Raw genomic sequence first — 16,188 nt, 5'->3', positions numbered from 1 at the left:
TATTTTAGTGTTACTCCAAAAGACAGGACAAATCTCTTTAAAATACAAAATATTTATTTTGAAAATGTCTTTATAAGAGAAAAAAAAGAAAACCATACAAATTGTTTGGTTACTAGCATACCACACTAATGCTAGGAACTAACAATGGAGACTCGGGGATGCTCGAGGGCCAGAGACATCTTTGCCCTTCAACTTTCAGGATGAAACCAGCGCCAAGAAATGCGGCACTCTTGGTGAAATTTCTTCTCGCTTCTTTTGGAAATATACATGAGCATTCGGGGTGGGGAAGAGGGGCAAGCATGTGGCAACCATCATTGTTTTTTTTAATTACAAAAACACAAAACCAAAAGCAAATATAGTGAGTTTAATACACTTCTGAAATACAGTGGGGACTGACGGAGTTGGCATTGATATGGGGGGGGGGGGGCAAAGAGGCGCCAGAGGGCGCTGTTCAACCGAAATTGGGCTCCAACCTTCCTAAAAGCGAACAGTGAGCTTTTGAAAGGTGTGGACAAGAAAAACGAGTAAAGTATTGTTTCTGCATTTGAAGCAGAGCTGAAGGCTGCAGAGGTCAAACCTGTGAGGTTCAGGTGGAGTCAGCTTATTGGAGATATAAAGATATATGTATGTACTGTTCATCCTTTTCACCTTTTATTGTAGTTGTACATTATTATTCCCTGATGGCCTGGCTCGGCCGCTGAGTTAGAAGAGATATCAAAATGAAAATGAAAGGGGGGGGGGGGGCAAACAAAAGAAGAGAAGTTGTGATACTGTCCGTTGAGTGGGGGGGGACCCGGGGGTGTGTCTGATAGGGGAATCCTGTCGTCTGCACTTTGTGTTCTTCTCCCTTGTCCCCTTCTTCAAATGTTACATACGCTGCTCAAACACACACGGGTCCTCCGCCGCGCAGCCTTGAGTCTGCTCAGAGGGGCACAAAGAAGAAGAAGGGAGGGGGGGGGGGGCACCACATCATACTTCCGTGTCATGACTGAACACTGAAAATCTGGGATGCTAGTGAAGAATTCTGACCTATGTCAGCTTCTTGGCTTTGTTGTAAAGCGAGTCGACGACTTTGCTCATGTTCTGAATGGTTTCCAAGGCTGCTTCGTACGTTTTGTCCACTGGTGGCTCCTCAAATATGATCAGGACCCCTTCGCCCTGGTCCAGGATTCCTGCGCCACATAAACAAATACATTTAAAGAGAACATGCTTGCACAGGGCACAGATATTAATGTAAGGCCGATCCCATCCGGTATCAGAGTATCAGCAAACGCAGCTGGAAGAATATCGTCAGAAGTATACTGGCGAACGTAGCTATATCAGCAACCATTGCTAAGAGAATACTGGCAAACGTAACCACCAAGAGTATGAGTGAATGTAGCTTCCAGAATATGGGCAAACATAGCTAAAAGAGCATCAGCAAAGTTAACTAGAAGAATATGAGTAACCATAGCTCGAGGAATGTCGGCAAATGTTGCTAAGAGTATCAGGGAATGTAGCAAGAAGAATAACGGCAATTGTAGCCAAAAGAGTATCGCTGAATGTAGCTAGAAGAATGTCAACAAATATAACTATGACAATATTGGCTAGCATAACCATGAGAGTATTAACGAGCATAACTAGGAGAATATGGGCAAACGTAGCCAAGAGTATCGGACGCAAAGGCAGCTAAAACATCAGCTATGTCCTCACATGCTGTCCTCCTCCTCACTGTCACCGTGAACACGCTAGCGCCGTGACAGCCTGATGTGTTCATGTTTGGCATTCACGTCGCAAACTCTTATATTGGCCGATAGCCTAGCAAAGCTACAATAACGATAGGAGCATCGCAGATCGATACCGTACGTGTTGTGGATTGATCATACCGTGAAACTTCTTATCCAGAATCATCTGCGATAGTTTACGCTCGACATCCCCCTGGAGAAAAAGAGGCGATGGTTACCATGGACACCTTCTCAGGCGGTAACGTCGGCTGAGGAGGAGACTTACCTTTGACAGTTTGATGAGACCTGATATGTGTTCTATCTGCGGGGGACAGGAAACGTGTCAACATGGCCACCGTTTGGGAACAAGGCATCATTTGGGAACTTGCCTGCACTCTGGAGAAGGGCTCGATGACCCGGATGAGGTTCTGTTCCAGCAGGTTGTCGTAGAGCTTGGCCAGGTGTGTGTTGATGATGGGGTCGTCCCTCAGCTCTGCTCTGTACTCTGTGAGGGCCTGTGGGGGAGGGGGGGTTTAAAAACGGCACACGTCCAGCCCAAATGTGGGGTCACCTGCTGACCTTTTCAAAGTCTGCTAACGATCGGTTCTTGCTGGCCTGGGCCACGCATTTCAGTGCGTCCGTCTGTGGAAAACACAGGAGAAATATTTAGAATATCCGTCCCTGCGCCCCCCCCCCCCCCCCAGCGGAGAAAGATAAAATCCTTGCCTGGCGGCCGGTGTATCGCAGAGCCAGCTTGCCGCTAATCAGGGATTGCACCTCCTCTGGTCTGCAAAGGTAACAATAATCTCATGATCCACTTTTCATACGCGTCCACCCGGCAGACATTTTGTGTAGAAATGCAAGGCAACTTACGAGTTGAGGACAATCTTGCAGAGGAGCATGTACTTGAGGGCTGTGATGGCTCGGGGGCTGTCGATGGAATCGTAGCCCTCAAACGCCTCAAAGAAGTAGGAGTAGGCCGTCTTCCAGTCCTTCTCCTCTGCCGCGTGAATGATCCCTGCAACGAGACGGCAACCCATCAACGTTTGCAAAGAGCTCGTGGCGATCGAGCGCACACCCGAGCGCCCACCTGACTGCATGTCCAGCGCTGCCTGCAGTTTGGGGGGACAGTAGATGGCGTTGGCGGTGGTTCGCGCGGAGGTGAGGGCGGCGCGGGCCTTGGGCAAGTTGCTGAGGGCGTGGTACGTCTTGCTTTCCAGCAACTGGACCTCCACCAGCAGGGCTTTGTCATCCATCTTCTTCAGCTCCAGGAGCAGCTGAGAGCCTGCCGGAGCCAAGGGGTGGCCCTTAATTACAGTTTGGAAACAATAACGAGACAATAAAAAGATCTTTTCGGGTCACTCACCGAGCGTCAGGGCCTCCTGGTATCGCTTGGTGTCAAAGTAGAGAGAGATCAGCCGAGCCTGAGGGCAGAAAAAGACGACGACATAAGCAAACTGCCTTACGGTTCACACACCGTTTACCATGACGACATCGCTCTCCACATTTACTATTATTAATTATCACTATCCTCTCAGCATAACACAATGTTTGGTTTGGCTTTGGGAGTATCACATTTTACTTTCACTCTCGTTCATCCACACATGCTGCCAATGCAATGACAAGACAAACACTCCCTTCAACATGGCGCTGGACGGCCATGTTTTCTGCTGAGATGTCATAAATACAATATGGCAGGGGTGTCATTTTAACAACAAACATGGAGGGGTGAAAAAAAAAACGTTGAAAATGGAAAAAAGTCAGTAATTTTACAAGACAAAGAGAAATTAAGAGGAGAAAATTTTAATCTAAGGAGAGAAAGTTGCAATTTTAGGATAATACAAATGAAAAGAGTAAAATACTAGTAGCATAACATTGAAATCTTAAGAAAAACACTTGATAACAGGACCATATTAATCTATGAGGGGAAAAGTCATAACATTTCTGAGAAAAAAGTGGAAAAAAAATGGAAAAAAATAAACAAATTTGATGAAAAATTGATAATATGACAAGGAAAAATATGTTTACATCGTTTTAAAAAAGTGGTAATATGATGACAATCCTGTATTGTATATTATTGTATACCAATACTTCCAAAATGTACACACACACACAGGTCAGACTGGTTTTCACCTCCAGAGCTTGTCGTAAGAAGGTCCTCTTCTCGGCCTTGGCCCACTCGATGCACTCCAGACACAGCTCCACCTCCTGGCCCGTGGCCGCCTCCATGTCCAGAAACAAGTCCAGCAGGGAGCGGACCAGCCGGGCTGCCTTGGCCTTGCTGATGGAGATCAGGAAGGGCCGGACAAATTTCAGAAGACCCCCGAGTTCTGGAGACAAAAAATCCAAATAAAGCTGTTATTACAAGCGTTATTAAGTTAACCGCTGAGATTTCGAACTTCACCTGCCGCCTGTCCCGTCTTGGCCAGCAGCGTCCCCAGCTCCAGGATGCTCTGTTCTTTGACCCGGACAGCTTCTTCATCATTCTCCTGGACATCTCTCCTCACTGCACATGTTTACATTGACACATCATGAGGCTTCTATCCTGACTTATGATGACGGGCCTTGTTTACATCGCCACACCAGGTCTTAAATTAAATAGCGAAAAATTATTCAGCCCCCCACACCCCCCAAAAAACGAAAAAGACTCCCCCCACACCCCTCAAAAAACGAAAAAGACTCGTCAACACTAAACTGACCAAGTTTAGACAAAGTATGGGTGCCGGCGAGGACAAACTGGGTGTCAGCTATGCGTGACAGCTAGCTGGCTGGTGTGACAAGGCAATTTGCGGGCAAGCTTCCCTGTGGCTACACTGACAAGTGTTGACACACCGATTTCACACCGTTTTAAACACTAAAACACCCAAGAAATCTCGCGCCGACGTTGCGGCTGTGTCATTGCGAGGAAAGGGAAGACACTCACCAATCACTGTCACCAACACGGTGACAACAGGCTAATAACGGTAGCCACGCTCGGCAGCTAGCTAGCTAGCTACACGGACTGTGGGAGAATGGGATCATTATTTCACCCAGCAGATCGATTCGAGTCATAAAATAGCCGCCGCGACATTAAACAGTATATGACATGACAGGTGTGACACGTTAAGACATCACGGCCTGATGTTAGCAGAGCGGCTAAAGAGGCTAAGGCTAGCATGCTAACGCGCACGGGCTGCTCCAGTTAGGCGACCATTCAACAGTGAGTCAGCACCGCACAGCCGGCTCCTTGCTACTGTACGCCGCTAGCTAGCTAGCGCCTGGCGCCGGCCCGGAATCAACAAAACACAGCGGCCAAGGCGGGGGATAAAAGGGCGCATCCAGGAAGATCTCAAACACGTTCTCCTACCTATGGAGTGCAGAATGTCGATGGAGGCGTTGCGGTCGGTGCTAATGAGAGACTGAGCCCTCTGAAATTCAACCACTGCTGCAGCCGCCATCTTCCTTATTCAAAGTGCAGCCTGAATGGGGAGGACGCGAGGACGTGACGTTGCTTACGTGACGTCACCTTTGCGAGTGCATGCTGGGAAATGTAGTGTTATTCGAAAACGGTATTTTTTGCTTGTTTTTCGGTGAAAACAAAACGAGCCAATGGGAGTACATGTATTTAGCGTGTCTATTTTCACTTCTCGCGCGTGTTAATTTGATATTCATAATGTATTTAATCTTGTTTACGGGATGACAATTGAATTGATATGGTGTTAGCAACAACACTACTAAATGATCTTATCTCAACCACCCAACGAGCACATTGGTTATTGATTTGGCCGCAGGGAGGATGGATTGGTGTCAGTGTGCCTCAAATTGGGTCAAAGTGGCGCGTCCTCCAATCACAGGGTCGCAAAATAGACGCGCGTGGTGCGTTCAGGTGCTGGCGAAAGCTCAAGCGGCGCACGAGTCCTTCACTCGTTCTCCGAGCGGCTGAAGGTGGAGTTGCAGCAAGAGCAGCGCAGAGAGGCGCCCGACCACCGCCTTTGCGCCAGCAAGCGCCATCACTGCACATTGCGCATCAGCCCCGCGCTTCACGACCCGGAGGACCGCGAGGACACATCCTCACATCGGCATCTTCTCGATCGCACATCGCCGCTTTTTTTTTCTCTCTCCCTTCATCGGATTGATTCTCTTGGAAGCAAGCGAGATGCTCGCTAGCCGCCTTCTATGAGCGTGAAGGAGCTTCTCTTCATCACCAGGCGCAGCCATTTGGACATCTGGTAAGGTTGTTTTCATCTCGGCAACATCTCACGATGTCCGCTTCAAAATAAGAACAGCTTTGAGTTATATTTTGGTTTTTAGCTCCATTTTGCGCTCAGGTTATAAATAGCCCGCGCCTCGACGCCACGAGCTCAGCTTCAGCACCACGGAGAGCATCCCCTGACCCACAATTCTCGTTAAAAAAAAAATCCACCAAATGAGCTTTAACATGGCCGCCGGGGGCCCGGAATGTGCCTTTTTTATTGCTAAAGACGGTGCCCAAGTGGATGTAGACCGACGGTTCGGCTCGGTTCGAGTCTTCACATCGCGCTGCTGCTGCAGTGAGGAGACAACATGTCGTCAGACGTTCGAGAGCCACGCCAAACTGTGTATGATGCACCTCCATCTTTAAACACGGACTCCCGCAAGCACCTGAATGCAACACGGGATGTTTCTTATGTGTGTTTACAATGAAGGCGTCCATTTTAGTGATGGTGCAGGATGCAGTCCTCGTGAAACGTTCAAGAGTGCCGATCCTTTTGGGGTCAAAGCCACCAGCATGTTTTTGTCATCATCTTCATGACTGTACCTGGTGCAAGGTTCAAGTCCCCTCCCACCGCTGCTCTGATCAATCAATAGCAATACAAACCTTTAGCATGCAATATCCAAAACATTGAATATCCAATAAGTGTATGTAATGTACATATATGACGTAAAAAATCATGTCAAATAAATGTTAAAGATTGGTATATATCATAAAATAAGTGTATATATATAATATCAAATACGTGTAAAGTACTGTATATAAATTCCATAATTGGCTGTGTACTGTCAAATAATTGTATATCAGGCGGAGGAGGCGTAAACTAATCATTGGCTATGTGTCGACTAGACATGGGAGAAACATTTGGATGGCAACATGAGCGTACATAAGCGTACATAACGTACATAAGCATACATAACGTACATAAGTTTAAAAGAATGGTAGATATGATCAAGTATAAGTGTAAAATAAGTATACACAATGTAACATATTGTCAGATAAGCAAAAAGGTCTATGATAGGTAAACAATTCATATGAATGTAGTACTACAAAAGGAGTCATGTAGTACTACAAAAGGAGTCATGTATACTGTAATAATATCAACAAGGTGTAAAATAATATGATATATTGTAAAATAAGCAAAAATAGTTCTAAATAATGTAAATAAGTGTAAAAAAAGATTGTATTATATATAGTAAAATCAATATATAGTGTATGTACAGTATATGCAATTATATACAATAGGCTCCAGCATACCAATGGATGGATGGATGGATGGATGGATGGAGGGACGAACGGACGGAGGGATGGGTGGATGGACGGATGGGCGGGTGGAAGAATGGATGGATGGTGGATGGACAGAAGAATAGATGGATGGATGGGCAGATGGGTGAATGGATGGATGGATGGGTAAATGGATGGATGGATGGATGGAAGAATGGATGGAAGAATGGATGGATGGATGGATGGATGGACGGAAGAATGGATGGACGGAAGAATGGATGGATGGGTGAATGGATGGATGGGTGGATGGACAGAAGAATAGATGGATGGATGGGCAGATGGGTGAATGGATGGATGGATGGGTAAATGGATGGATGGAAGAATGGATGGAAGAATGGATGGATGGGTAAATGGATGGATGGAAGAATGAATGGATAGACGGAAGAATGGATGGATGGGTAAATGGATGAATGGATGGATGGATGGATGGATGGAAGAATGGATGGATGGATGGGTAAATGGATGAATGGATGGATGGAAGAATGAATGGATGGATGGAAGAATGGATGGATGGATGGATGGGTGAATGGATGAATGGGTGGATGGATGGAAGAATGGATGGATGGATGGGTAAATGGATGAATGGATGGACGGAAGAATGGATGGATGGATGGATGGATGGACGGAAGAATGGATGGATGGGTGAATGAATGGATGGATGGGTGGATGGATGGAAGAATGGATGGAAGAATGGATGGATGGACGGGTAAATGGATGGATGGAAGAATTGATGGATGGATGGATGGAGGAATGGATGGATGGACGGAAGAATGGATGGATGGATGGACAGAAGAATGGATGGGTGGATGGGTGAATGGATGGATGGAAGAATGGATGGACGGAAGAATGGATGGGCGGATGGGTGAATGGATGGATGGAATTATATGGAATTGCATGGAATTGTATGGAATTATATGGAATTGTATGGAATTGCATGGAATTATATGGAATTGTATGGAATTGCATGGAATTGTATGGAATTGTATGGAATTGTATGGAATTGTATGGAATTGCATGGAATTGTATGGAATTGTATGGAATTGTATGGAACTTGAAAGCCGCGGAGAGCAGCCGACTGATCCGTGTGCTTCCGTCAGCCAGCATCCGGTCACCAAAGGCGAGCGAGACAGACGAGGCGATCCGGGTGTCCCGTGAGATCTCGGTGGTCTCCTCCCACAGCAGCAGCCAGAAGGCCGGCGGCCACCCGCATCTTCTAGAAGCCCCGTCGTCCCCTCCCCCGTCGCCATGGGAACCGTGCTGTCCCTGTCGCCCAGCTACCGCAAGGCGGCCCTGTTCGAGGACGGGCCGGCCACGGTGGGCCACTACACGGCGGTGCAGAACAGCAAGAACGCCAAAGACAAGAACCTGAAGCGGCACTCGCTCATCAACGTGTTGCCATGGAAACGCATCGTGGCGGTGTCGGCCAAGAAGAAGGGCTCCAAGAAGGTGCAGCCCAACGGAACCTACCAGAACAACGTGACCCAGCTGAACAACGAGAATCTGAAGAAGTCCCAGTCCTGCGCCAACCTGGCCTCCTTCGGCCAGGACCAGAGCACCCCCACGCTGACCAAGGGCCCCGGCAACAACAGCGAGGACACGTCGTCCGTCAAGAAGGCCCCCGCCGCCGCCCCCGGCACCCCCAAGCGGGTGATCGTGCAGGCGTCCACCAGCGAGCTCCTGCGCTGCCTGGGCGACTTCCTGTGCCGGCGCTGCTACCGCATCAAGCACCTGTCGCCCACCGAGCCGGTCCTGTGGCTGCGCAGCGTGGACCGCTCCCTGCTGCTGCAGGGATGGCAGGACCAGGGCTTCATCACGCCCGCCAACGTGGTCTTCGTCTACATGCTGTGCCGCGACGTGGTCTCCTCCGAGGTGGCCGGCGAGCACGAGCTGCAGGCCGTGCTCCTCACCTGCCTCTACCTGTCCTACTCCTACATGGGCAACGAGATCTCCTACCCCCTCAAGCCCTTCCTGGTGGAGAGCTCCAAGGAGGCCTTCTGGGACCGCTGCCTGTCCATCATCGACCTGATGAGCGCCAAGATGCTGCAGATCAACTCCGACCCGCACTACTTCACCCAGGTCTTTGCCGACCTCAAGAACGAGAACCAGAAGGAGGAGGAGCGCGGGCGCCTGCTCATCGGACTGGACCGGTGAGGAAGGGGGCGGGTTCTTTCCACGCCGGATGGGTTCAAATGTATGACCTTGACCTTTTGTCCTTTGTCCCCCTGGCAGGAGGGCCATCGCCTGACTGGTGCTGGTGGTCGCCAAGCACTGACGGAGACGAGCGGCGCAAAGCCCCGCCCCCTTCCTCACCCCCCCCTCCCATCAGTGCGGACTTGAGTGGACTTTAGGCGGGCCGGGACAGACGCCAATCAGACAGCGACGCTCGTCCGAGGGCGGGACGGTCTTTGTCGAGGACGGAGCGTTGCATTGTGGGACTTTCCGTCAGAGGACGACAACCTTTTTTTGGTTTTTTTTTTCAAGTTAGCGGATGTTTTGCTCCTGCCGGCGGACGGAGGCTTATTTATTTCTGGAATAAACTCATCTTTGGTCATCTTTGATCATCTTTGGTCATCTTTGGTCAAGCTTCTGCACGCAGGACTTTTCTTCTTCTTCTTCTTCTCTGGACTTGCCGTCTGCGTTAAAAGAACCAACACGTCGATTTAGCTCTGCTTGCGTTACTTTTTGCTACTTTCTGCTTGTGTGCTCACGCTACATCGCTGCCACGTTGAAACTGTGCCATAGCCTCCGGCCCCCAACCACCCACCGGCCCACCCACCCCCTTGAGGGGCTCATTCTACCTTTGCTTGCTCTTATCTTTGGTGGGAATGAAGATTGACACGAGATTTAACGGTAAAAATGTCCTTCCACGTAGACACATGGCACCTCGGTCTCCGCTCACGTCCTCCAGTTCCACCAGGGTGGGACACCTCCAGGGCCTAGGTCTTCCCTGAAGGGAAACCACCCTTTTCAGGCTGAGAACCTCATGTTTTGAGGCCGTGAGTCTCACCCTTGAAGCTGGGCCGCTTTCTTTAAAAAAAAAAAAGGCTTCACTACACGTCGTAAAGTAATGCAGTCCTCCCAGACACCCCAAACACGTTAAACACGTTAGCGTTAAAGCTACACATCCACCCCAAAATGGTGTCCCCGGGCTGTACGGACCGAGGGTCTAAAATGGGACCTTTAAAGTCAGGTCAACATTCCCACCGCCATCCTGATAAATATGGACACGTTCCAGTCAGCCGTCGCATCGTTTCACTTTCTATTTCCTGCTTTGGTGAGTGCGGTGTGATGGACGTCACTGCCCCCCCCCCCACCACCACCACATGAAACGTGCCATTTTTTCCCCTCACTTAAATAAGACAAAAAAAAGATAATTTTGTGTATCTTGTTGCATACTAGATCTTGTAGATAAACAACAGCAGTGTGTGTGTGTGTGTGTGTGTGTTTGTACAGAAGAGTGTGTGTGATGTGCTGGATAAAAGGGCGGGGGGTGGGAAGAAGGGGGGGGGGTAGGCAAGGGGAGACCCGATGACACTTCAATGTCAATGGTTCCATTTTCAAAGACAGAAAATGAGAAAAAGCTGTTGTTGTTCCTGCTTTCATTTCCTGGTTCTGCTTATTAATTTTCATTTATTTTTGTACTGTGATGACAACAAGGAAATAAAATGGACGGATTGTTCCAGACGCACGCTCCTCGTGTGATGACATCACTCCCTCACACAATGCCGCCAAGTGGGATTCCTTATTTATAAGCGGAATATTTTGATAGAAAACCTGTTTACAACCTTCTACATGCACTTTTTAACAGCATTGGAGCCCCGTAGCCAGAAAATAACACCCCTATAGTCACCTTTACACTGCTATTACCCAATATTGGTGACATAAAAGAAAAAGAACCTCTTAACTCTTTTCTTTAATATAAAAGACCTCTTGACATGAAATAACACCCCTATAGTCACATTTACACCATTACCCAATATAGTAGAAATGAAAAAGTAAGACATAAAACCTGTTTGAGGTTCTAAATGTGCTTTTTTAAATATGCTATTTTAACATGAGAGCCCTCCAGACATGAAATAACACCCCTATAGTTTATCTTAATGCCCTTTACGCTCTTATTACCAATGTAGTACACATAAGAGAAAGTAAGACATATACAACCTGTTTATGATGTTGTAAATGTTTTAACATTATTAGAGCCCTCTAGACATGAAATAACACCCCTATAGTCACGTGTACGCTCCTATTTCCCATTATAGTAGACATAAGAGAAAATAAGACATAAAAGCTGTTTATCCTTCCAATTGTTTTGGGTTTTTTTTTTACATTAGAGCTTTGGAGACATGAAATAACACCCCTATAGTCACCTTTACACTCCTATTACCCAATATCGGTGACATAAGAGGGAAAAAAAGACTTTGAAAACCTGTTTTATGACCTCTTAAATCTGTTTTTTTAACATAAAAGACCTTTCGACATGAGATAACACCCCTATATAGTAGAAATGAAAAAGTAAGACATAAAACCTGTTTGAGGTTCTAAATATGCTTTTTTAACATTAGAGCCCTCAGACATGAAATAACACCCCTATAGTTTACCTTAACGCCCTTTACGCTCTTATTACCAATGTGGTAGACATAAGAGAGCAGCCTGTAGGACTAACGAGTCATCAACGGGCCAATTATAAGACAGCGGGGGCCGGTGTGTGTGGGTGGATGGTTTGAAGGTAGTAATTGTTCCCGTTTCCAAATACACATAGATCCAGGGCAAACAGAGCAGAGACATTTATTATTATTATTGCTGCAGTGATGGCCGACAGGAGTGGACGCCTGATGGGAAACAACAAACTTAACCAAGAGGCACAAAGCCATTGAGAGACAATAAATTAGGAGGGGGGGGGGGGGTGATGATGACACACAAATGGCACACGGGACAAAACGTGGCAGACATTTCTTTGTTTCTTTGGGCTTTTTTCCTGATGACGGAGTCGCACCAGCGGATCTTTTTGATCCAAATGCTGGAATGATCCCAGGAAAAGCACAAAGACTGGCAATAGATGATCTTTGGTGTCGTGTGATTTCATCATATCTACAATCAGAGTTTCTATTTAGAGCTGCACTTTGGATTGCCCCCCCCCCCCCCCCAATTTGGCCCCAGGGGGATGCAGAAAGACGCTGAGTGGACAATCAGAACAGGACCAGACCAGCGACTCCAGCGCTCTAACGTTTAACTACGCTGACCTTTGGCTCCCTTTGGAAACTTTGGACAAATTTAACTTGGTGGACCGGGACATGGCGGGACGTGCACGTTGGTGTGTGTGTGTGTGTGTCATTTGGCTTTTTTTCTAACCGCTACTACACTGTGTTAGCATGTTAGCGTCTCTCAGAGACGTGATGTCACATTTGGGTGCAGTCAGTGTGTGTGTGTGTGTGTGTGTGTGTGTGCACATGTGTCCGTTTAAATTAACTTAAATGTTTGTTGCAGACGTGATCAACACATCTCAACACACTAAACTTACTCCTCATCAAAACACATCTTCATCACATCTTCTATACACCTCATCCCAAACCAGGAACTTCATCTTCCATCTTGGAATTCATCTCGCACTTTGAATCTGACATGTTGGGATTAATCTTACATTTTACAATTAATTACTTTACAACCAATCTTTCACTTCAGAATGCCTCTTCCATTTTAGAATTAATCAAATTGTAGAATTAATCTTCCATTTTGGCATTAATCTTCCATTTTAGAATTAATCTTATTTTAGAACAAATCTTTCACTTCAGAATCCATCTTCCATTTTAGAATGAATCAAATTGTAGAAATAATCTTCAATTTTGGGATTAATCTTCCATTTTAGAATTAATCTTATTTTAGAACAAATCTTTCACTTCAGAATCCATCTTCCATTTTAGAATGAATCAAATTGTAGAAATAATCTTCCATTTTGGGATTAATCTTCCATTTTAGAATTAATCTTATTTTAGAACAAATCTTTCACTTCAGAATCCATCTTCCATTTTAGAATTAATCACATTTTAGAAATAATCTTCCATTGTGGGATTAATCTTCCATTTTAGAATTAATCAAATTTTAGAAATAATCTTCCATTTTGGCATTAATCTTCCATTTTAGAATTAATCTTATTTTAGAACAAATCTTTCACTTCAGAATCCATCTTCCATTTTAGAATTAATAACATTTTAGAAATAATCTTCCATTGTGGGATTAATCTTCCATTTTAGAATGAATCAAATTTTAGAAATAATCTTCCATTTTGTGAATAATCTTCAATTTTAGACATCTTATTTTAGAAGGAATCTTCCACCTTAGAATCAATCTTCCACCTTAGAATTAATCCAATTAAAAAAATTAATCTTCAATTTTAGACATCTTATTTTAGAATGAATCTTCCACCTTAGAATCAATCTTCCACCTTAGAATTAATCCAATTTAAAAATTAATCTTCCATTTTAGAATTAATCTTACAAGCTTGGAACTAATCCAGCAGTTTAAGATTGATCTTGCATTTTGGGTTAATCTGCCATCTCAGAAAGTTTTAGAATGAATCTTCCCACCTTGACATCAATCCTCCATTTTAGGATTATTCTCCCAAATAATCTTTGATTTTAGAAGAACTCTTCTCATCTTGGATGAAGTAATGTTCCACCTTAAGGAAATCCCTCGTCCTAAAACATGGACAAGGGAGGGACTTTTGGGACATGAATATTGCACAAAGCAAGGCGTTTGATTTGGGATGAACAAAGAAAAACATGAAAGACTTCCAGTAGTGCTAATAAGAGGCGGGGTGTAACTTGGCGTGTGATTGGACGATTACGTAACCCCGCCCACAACAGGCAGACGGCTGCAGCCGTTTGCCGACATATTAAACCAAGACAGAGTCTATCACCTTCCCGGCCTGCTGGGGGGGTGCGGGAGGAGAGGGCCCCCCCCCCCCTTCCACAGCCTCAGTTGTGGGGCACGGCCAGCACGTAGCCCGAGCGGTTCTTGGTGAAGTCGGGCTGCGATTGGTTGATGTTGGGCTCCACCACCACCGTGCACTTCCTGCCGTTCATGCTGCACTGGATGGGGCTGACGATGTTGACCTGCAGCCGCCGCCGCTCGCTGAAACACAACCGCCATTAGTCATGGTCACACATGCAAGGCAGCACATTGGTTGCTCTGTAAAGGTGGTGGACCGCCACAGACACATATGGACCGCCACAGATAAATGTCTGTCTAGGAAACATCAGAACAATCAACCAAACAAAGTTGAAGGGGCCCTGCGATTGGCTGGAGACCCGTCCAGGGTGTACCCCGCCTCTTGGCCGAAGTCAACCGGGATAGGCTCCAGCACCCCTGCGGCCCTAGTGAGGCTAAGCGGCATAGAAAATGGATGGATGGACAAAGATGAAGAGAAGGAACAAGTTGGAAAACAACAAAGCGTCTGATTGGCTTTTAGAGACTGGCACTTCCTGTTCAGGGGCCTCCTGATTGACCGCAAGGCGGGGCTTAGGGAGGCGGGGCTAATCACCAGCATCTCTTAACACGTTTACGACCTGACGACGGACTTGCGTTATGCAACATGCAACCACAATAAGTCATAAACAGACACGCTACACTCCGGATGGGGAGATGTTGCTGATGGTTGCCATGGAAACACCCCAGCCCAATGCCTCCGTCTGTCATGGCTGCCAGCCAAAGCGGCTACTGTGTGTGTGTTGGTGAAATGCCAAGGGATGCTGCGCTTGGCCTGAAGGGCAAACACACACACACACACACACACACACACACACACACACACACACACACACACACACACACAAATAGACAGCAAAAAGACACAATGTAAATAAAAATAGAAATGTTTGAAAGTCAATGGATGACTCCCATTAGGTTTCCCATTAGGTTCTTACGACCCCCCCACAGTAAAACTGGGAAGCCCTGAGAGACTGACTCATACTGGAAAACGGGTTGGGGGATGGGGGCCACTATGGACACTATGATCACAAGGTGAAGCAGGAAGAGTCGGAGAGACGGGAAGATCCCAGTTATTTCCCGGCAGAGTGAGTCATCGTCTAAAAAGGAGACCTGCGCATCCTTCCTTCCTTCCTTCCATCCTTCCTTCCACCCCCTCCCCACATGATCACCTACTGAATATACATGAGAAGGCCAGGGAGGGGGTGGCGGAGCCTGCTTATTTTTGTATTTGTATTTTTAGAGTGGTGTGCATGAACCCCACCAAGCCCCGTGTTTTACATGAAGACGTGTAGAGAAGCCTTTAAAAAAAAAAAAACATATTTGTATCACGTTTGGGGGGGTCCAGGTGGGGACACGTGTTTGGAGGGGGGTCTTGGGACACCTGTTTGGTGGGTCTACGAAAACACATTTGGGGGTCTTGGGACACATGTTTGGGAAAGTCTAGTGACACAGATTTGGAGGGGGTCTAGGGAGGCTCTAGGGACATACGTTGTTTGGTGGGTCTGGGGACGCATGTTTGATGGGTCTAAGAAAACACATCTGAGGGTCTCGGGACACAGGTTGGGAATGTCTAGTGGCAGATTTGGAGGGGTTCTAGGGATACACATTTGGGGGGACTAGGGATGCACATTTGGGGTGGGGTCTAGGGATGCACATTTGGGGGGGACTAGGGATGCACATTTGGAAGGTTCTAGATACACATGCTTGGGGGGGTGGGGTCTAGGGACGCATGTTTGGTGGTATGTAGGGACAGACATTTGAAGGGGGTTGAGGGACACACGTTTGGGGGCTCTAGTCAAACACATTTTGAGGGGTCTCGGGACGCATGTTTGGGGGAGTCTTGGGACCCGCATTTGAGGAAATGTAGCGACACAGGTTTAGGGGGTCGAGGGACACATTTTGAGGACATCTAGGGACACATTCTAGAGACACACGTTTGAGAAAGTTTAGGGACACACATTTGGGGGGGTTAGGGACAAGGTTAGG

General features: G+C 46.8%; 3 protein-coding genes across 5 annotated transcripts in view; 1 reads left to right on the top strand and 2 right to left on the bottom strand.

Annotated features, from left to right (window-relative positions):
• Window positions 1-36: 36 nt before the first annotated feature.
• Window positions 37-5,666, bottom strand: psmd11b (proteasome 26S subunit, non-ATPase 11b). The gene is made up of 13 exons (XM_058065905.1): window positions 5,050-5,666; window positions 4,108-4,209; window positions 3,837-4,033; window positions 3,070-3,127; window positions 2,794-2,988; window positions 2,577-2,721; window positions 2,430-2,490; window positions 2,283-2,345; window positions 2,093-2,218; window positions 1,990-2,025; window positions 1,866-1,917; window positions 1,030-1,172; window positions 37-918 (listed from the first exon to the last, which is right to left on the bottom strand). The coding sequence occupies exons 1-12, from the start codon at window positions 5,138-5,140 to the stop codon at window positions 1,030-1,032; spliced, it is 1,269 nt and encodes a 422-aa protein (XP_057921888.1). The 5' UTR covers window positions 5,141-5,666; the 3' UTR covers window positions 37-918.
• cdk5r1b (cyclin dependent kinase 5, regulatory subunit 1b (p35)) lies at window positions 5,517-12,103 on the top strand. 3 transcript variants are annotated; one of them, XM_058065903.1, is made up of 3 exons: window positions 5,525-5,911; window positions 8,320-9,365; window positions 9,448-12,103. In XM_058065903.1, exons 2-3 carry the CDS (start codon window positions 8,464-8,466, stop codon window positions 9,461-9,463), a joined length of 918 nt encoding a protein of 305 aa, XP_057921886.1. In that variant the 5' UTR covers window positions 5,525-5,911; window positions 8,320-8,463; the 3' UTR covers window positions 9,464-12,103. The 3 variants fall into 3 exon arrangements, with proteins under 3 accessions (XP_057921887.1, XP_057921886.1, XP_057921885.1); XM_058065902.1 differs by having other exon boundaries at window positions 8,316-9,365; XM_058065904.1 differs by lacking the exon at window positions 9,448-12,103 and having other exon boundaries at window positions 5,517-5,911; window positions 8,316-9,369.
• A 1,180-nt stretch (window positions 12,104-13,283) lies between these two features.
• myo1d (myosin 1D) overlaps window positions 13,284-16,188 on the bottom strand; it is a 39,937-nt gene continuing 37,032 nt past the window's right edge. Inside the window, exon 23 of the mRNA XM_058065897.1 lies at window positions 13,284-14,346. Coding sequence (XP_057921880.1) covers window positions 14,190-14,346 — 157 coding nt within the window. The 3' untranslated portion in view covers window positions 13,284-14,189. The remainder of the gene's footprint in view (window positions 14,347-16,188) is intronic.

This window comes from Doryrhamphus excisus, chromosome 3 (genome assembly GCF_030265055.1).
Source record: "Doryrhamphus excisus isolate RoL2022-K1 chromosome 3, RoL_Dexc_1.0, whole genome shotgun sequence".
NCBI classification, from domain to species: Eukaryota; Metazoa; Chordata; class Actinopteri; order Syngnathiformes; family Syngnathidae; genus Doryrhamphus; species Doryrhamphus excisus.
Note: the sequence above shows the minus strand (reverse complement) of the source record. Positions and strands in the feature narration are given on the sequence as shown.

Excerpts from the sequence above, each read along its gene's own strand:
- psmd11b (XM_058065905.1), bottom strand. The coding sequence starts at position 5,140 with ATGGCGGCTGCAGCAGTGGTTGAATTTCAGAGGGCTCAGTCTCTCATT. Across the intron at positions 4,210-5,049 it reads CGACATTCTGCACTCCATAG|TGAGGAGAGATGTCCAGGAG; the intron begins GTAGGAGAACGT and ends AAACATGTGCAG. Across the intron at positions 2,491-2,576 it reads TGCAAGATTGTCCTCAACTC|ACCAGAGGAGGTGCAATCCC; the intron begins GTAAGTTGCCTT and ends TTACCTTTGCAG.
- cdk5r1b (XM_058065903.1), top strand. The coding sequence starts at position 8,464 with ATGGGAACCGTGCTGTCCCTGTCGCCCAGCTACCGCAAGGCGGCCCTG.